This window comes from Gekko japonicus, unplaced genomic scaffold (genome assembly GCF_001447785.1).
Source record: "Gekko japonicus isolate JY-2015 unplaced genomic scaffold, Gekko_japonicus_V1.1 scaffold5876, whole genome shotgun sequence".
NCBI lineage: Eukaryota > Metazoa > Chordata > Lepidosauria > Squamata > Gekkonidae > Gekko > Gekko japonicus.
The window spans coordinates 35,471-40,754 of NW_015173876.1; the positions used below are offsets into that span (position 1 = coordinate 35,471).

At 51.0% G+C, this 5,284-nt stretch overlaps 1 protein-coding gene across 1 annotated transcript in view; it reads right to left on the reverse strand.

The window, feature by feature from the left end:
• LOC107120856 (unconventional myosin-Ig-like) overlaps positions 1–4,653 on the reverse strand; it is a gene marked incomplete at its 3' end in the record, with an annotated part of 27,491 nt that extends 22,838 nt beyond the window's left edge. Inside the window, exons 1-3 of the mRNA XM_015423623.1 lie at positions 4,631–4,653; positions 1,945–2,019; positions 488–620 (exon numbers count right to left, since the gene is read on the reverse strand). Coding sequence (XP_015279109.1) covers positions 488–620; positions 1,945–2,019; positions 4,631–4,653 — 231 coding nt within the window. The remainder of the gene's footprint in view (positions 1–487; positions 621–1,944; positions 2,020–4,630) is intronic.
• Between the last annotated feature and the right edge of the window lie 631 nt (positions 4,654–5,284).

Genomic DNA, 5,284 nt, shown 5'->3' on the forward strand with positions numbered 1-5,284 from the left:
GAGATTGGTTTTATACCCCGCCCTTCACTACCCAAGGGAGTCTCAGAGCGGCTTACAAACTCCTTTCCCTTCCTCTCCCCACAACAGACAGACACCCTGTGAGGTAGGTGGGGCTGAGAGAGCTCTGACAGAAACTGCTCTTTTTCGAGAACAGCTCTGGCGGAAACGGCTCTTTTTCAAGAACAGCTCTGACAGAACTATGGCTTGCCCAAGGTCATCCAGCAGCTGCAAGTGGAGGAGTGGGGAATCAAACGCGACTCTCCCAGATCAGAGTCCGCAGAAGAAATGAGAATGCAGAAGAGCCCTTTCATTCTAGACCCCCAGATCCCCTCACAGCTCCTATGCCACGCGGAAACATAGAGAGGTTGGTTCTCCGACAAGTTAAGTGTGCGCGTGTTATGTGTGTTACATCTGGGAAATGCCACCAAGCCAGCCGGGGGACCCGCACGGCCTTGGGTTATGAAGCCAAGGGAGGAGCCGCCATTACCTTGGAGGCCAGGTTCTCCACCAGGGCCACGATGGAGTTCTTGAAGAGAGTGGCAGCCGTCAGGGGCCGCTTGGTCACCTCGGTGATGCTCTGCTTCCCCTCGGGCCACATCTCTCGCAGGACGGGGTCTGCGCTGGGGAGAAACGACAGAGGAGGCGTCAGGGCGGGGCCTTCGAGAACGAGGCAGGAGGAAACGTTGGCTTCAAGCCAGCCTGGTCCAGAGAATGTGGTGGCAGTAATCGTGTTGCGCAGGACGTGGAGTTGCCAACTCCAGGTTGGGAAATTCTTGAGATTAGGGGGTGGCGCTGCGCAGGGCTTTTTATGTAGAAAAAGCCCAGCAGGAACTCATTAGCATAATAGGCCCGCCAGGTTGCCCAAGGACGGGGGTAGACCGGGGCTGCCGAGCTTCTCTTCGGGATGGCCCCATGCGCCGGCGTGTACGTCGGTTGCGCGCTGGTCACCGGGGTCTCCACCGTGGTCTCTGGGGGGTTTCCCCCCACATCTGGGTCGCCCGGTTCAGACCCATCAGGGGTAACCTTCCCCTCTCCGTCGCTCATATCGATGTCGATAGATGCGCTGAGATGAGGAAGAAGGGATTCCTAACACAATGTCAGGTCCCCACGACTACAACGAAGTACACTCTTACTAGAAGGTTATACGTTTATTGAAGCCATGAAGCACATGTACAGGAGCAGTGTCAGGAATAACATGAATCCAAGGGGCATGGAAGGTTAAAGCAAATTCATAATCACATCAGCCAATAATCAGGGTTCCCGCGCGCACGGCTCATCGCCACTCGCGCCTAAAACCATGAGATGCAACGGTTCCTTAGAAATAAACAAGAAAACCATTCCCACGGCTTCCCCTAATTAAAACACAGCGAAGCTCCTCGGCTCTCCACCTGCGGCCTTGAGTAGATAGCGTTGCAGCAAAGCAGGACTTGCATACCCAGAAAGGAATGTAGAGCTGAGAGCTAAAGGGGACATGCGCATGAAAGGCCAAGCGCATATTGAAGGGGGGGGAACCTAGGGGTGACCATATACCTCAGACCCCTATAAATCTTTTGGCAGCTTGCTGACAGTTATTCTGTTTACCTTGTTTGTTGTCAAAACCCAGGGCCTTTTTTTGTAGCAGGGACTCCTTTGCATGTTAGGCCACACACCCCTAATGTAGCCAATCCTAATGCGTTCCTGCTGTTGGGTGTGGCCTATTATGCTAATGAGTTCCTGCTGGGCGTGGCCAACTCGGAAGCCAGCCGGAACTTCGTTCCTGTGCGTTCCTGCCCAAAAATAGCCCTGGAGCTGCGGAAGGGAGCTCCGTTGGGGTGGGACACCATACATTCCAACTGCCTGAAGCTGCCATTTCCTCCAGGGGAACCGACCTCTGTCGTCTGGAGATATAGTTGTGACTGACTGGTTTATTGCCGTTATTTATACCGCCCCGTAAGGCCTGCATACCTGTTGTACATCAGCCGCTTGAAGTCCTGGAAAAGGGTGTCCTTGTTCTTGTCGAGAAATCCCTCCACGGAATACCTGAAAGACACACATGAAGCTGCCTTAATCAGCTTCTTGGTCCATCCAGGTCAGTCTTGCCTACTCAGACGGGCAGCAGCTCTCCAGGGTCTCGGGCAGAGGTCTTTCCCATCACCTACCAACTGATCTTTTAACAGGAGATGCCGGGGATTGAACCTGGGACCTTCTGCATGCCAAGCAGAGGCTCTCCCCCTGAACCACAGCCCCTCTTTACAGCTCTCCAGGGTCTCAGACAGAGCGTCTTTCCCATCACCTACTGCCTGGTCCTTTTAACTGGAGGTGCTGCTGCGGATTGAACCTGGGACCTTCTGCATGCTAAGCAGATGCTCTTCCACTGAGCCACAGCCCCTCTTTACAGCTCTCCAGGGTCTCAGACAGAGCGTCTTTCCCATCACCTACTGCCTGGTCCTTTTAACTGGAGGTGCTGCTGCGGATTGAACCTGGGACCTTCTGCATGCTAAGCAGATGCTCTGCCACTGAGCCACAGCCCCTCTTTACAGCCAAGCAGATGGGAACCCCGTCAACCACACGCCCCAGGCCTTGCCTGCTTCCCTGGAATGTGTGGTGTTGGCTGCCACAACGGGGAACGGTGTTCCAAAGAGCCACGGGGTGCTCCCAAACTATAGAGTGAGCGGCTCTGAGAACGCGACTCTCCCGCCCAGAATCCTCCTCCATCCCTTTTGCGGCAGATGGGCTGTTGGTTCTGTTTAAGAACAGCTCGCAAACAAGGGTTGCCAGGTCCGACTCAGGAAATATCTAGGAACTTTGGGGGTGGAGCCAGGAGACTTTGGGGGTGGAGACATCACCTTCCGGGAGCCTCCGGGAGAGGGGAAAGAAGAAGCACAATTGAACTCCAAAGGGAGTTCTGGCCATCACATTTGAAGGAACCACATTCCTTTTCAATGCCTTCCCTCCGTTGGACATAGTGGAGAATGGGGGCACCTCCTTTTGGTTTTCATAAAATTGGACCTCCTAGTCCGATCTTTTTGAAACCTGGGAATTTTTTTGAGGAGAGGCACCAGATGCTGTGCTGAAAATCTGGTGCCTCTACCTCAGAAAACAGCCCCCACAGAGCCCCAGATACCCATGGATCGATTCTCCATTATATCCTATGGGGACCGGTCTCCATAGGTTATAATGGTGCACCCAGTGGACATTCCCCCCCCCCCGGCTTTCTGATAGCCCTGAAGTGGGGGGAGGGCCTCCAAACCAGGGGACCCCCTGCCCCCAACTGAGGACTGGCAACCCTATTACAAACCCTTCCCTACCTGAAGGACCACCGACTCCTTTATGAACCCACCCAACCACGACGGTTATTTTTGAAGGCCCTGCTTTGGGTCCCCCCCCTGCCTTCTGAGGTTAGGCGGGTAGCGACCCAGGAGAGGGACTTCTTGGTGGTGGCACCAATTCAATTCAATTCAATTCAAATACCTTTTATTGGCATACAATATTAGAAGCACTAACCAATAATACAATCCAAAAGAAATTATAAAATAGATAGTCGTGGCTATGTCAGGCCTAACTCAAGTTGTCACAAGCTAGATTTGACCATACAAAAGATGCCTGAATCATAAAATAAATTGGCATTCTAACTTTTAAACTTACGCTTTTTGACTTATAAATTAAGAATCATTAATATGATCAGGGTCACTCTTCCGTTTTATAAAACCATGGAGAAACTTAGCGGTTAGTTCAATGATCTCCGGATCTCGTGAAGCAAGGAGAAATTGTACCTTGATTCTATCCGATTGGCCTGCTACCAACTTAAGGGGGGCTTCTATAAATTCCACTCGAATGTCATTTAACAATTTACAGTGTAAGAGTACGTGCTCAACAGTTTCTATTTCTCTTCTATTACATCCACAGAACCTGACTGAATAAGGAATTTGCTTATATCTCCCCTCAAGAATAGCAGAGGGGAGAGTGGTGGCACCAAAGTTCTGTAACTCCCTCCCCAGGGAGAGTCGCCTCTCCTGTACCACCAGCAGGCAAAGACTCTTTTATTTTGTGTGGCATTCCCTCAACCATCTCTCCTTCCTAACCATGCTGTTTTTATGTTTCGTATTTATTTGAACTCAGCCTTTAATTTGTTTTAATGATATGAGTTGGGGGGGGAGGTTGATTTTAATGGTTAAAATATGGTTTCAAATAAGCAACTCTTAGGTACTATTCAAATCAGAGTGGTAGTAATACGTGTATAGCATCTACAAATGTCGAGCAGGCAAGTACATCATACCAGCAGTTTAAGACTACGGAAACTTCCCCTAATTGGATTGGAAAGCAGTTTGGCTGATACTTACCTTGGAAACCCATGATGAATGCTTATGACATACTCTAATCAGCTTCTACTGAGGAAGAATACACGAAACGAAGTTTCGTCTACAGACATGCTTTGTACTTGGACTGTAGACTTGTTCTGTATTTGTATACTTACCTGTTAAAAAAGGTAAAGGTTCCCTTGCTCGAAAGCGAGTCGAATCCGACTCTAGGGTTGCGGTGCTCATCTCCGTTTCAAAGCCGAAGAGCCAGCGCTGTCCAAAGACGTTTCCGTGGTCATGTGGCCGGCATGACTAAACACCAAGGCGCATGGAACGCTTACTTACTTACTTACCTGTTAGAAGACTGGAAATACATTGTATGCTACCTGTTGGAATACTAAGGCCACGGGTCACACGGGCCAGATAACGTGGGGGGGGCGTGGCTGTTCACCCCGGAGCAAAATAAAGCACGGTAGCCCGATCACACAGTCCCCCGAGTCTCCGTGCTTCGGCTGTTAGCTGGCGATCACATGGCGATGCTGCAGCATGGCAAAGAAGCGGCGCGGTGCGATCACACAAGCGTTCCGCGTTTGTCTGCATGCACAGTTCAGCGGAGCAGCACTGCTTTCAGTTTCATGTTTGTGTGCATGCGCTTACGAAAAACATCTGGTTTGCGACGGGACGTGGATGCGCGCCGGATGCCACGGTATACTAGCGCTCCCGCGATCAGACACCCGCATGTGCCGCGCGTTTTCCGGATATTAGTGCACTTTCCTTGGTACTTTTTAACTCCGCATCTTCGGCGGGACGCCACTGGGTTGGCCACGGGTATGCTATGCTTCCCAGATGTTGCGGTGTGATCGCGCCCCGAAAATCTGCCCGACATTCATGCCTTTTGCACGGCAAATTCTCCATGTGACCAGGGCTTAAATATGTTTATTATGTACTTACCTGGTCAACATTTGTAGATGCTATACATGTGTTAAAGGTAAAGGTAAAGGTTTCCC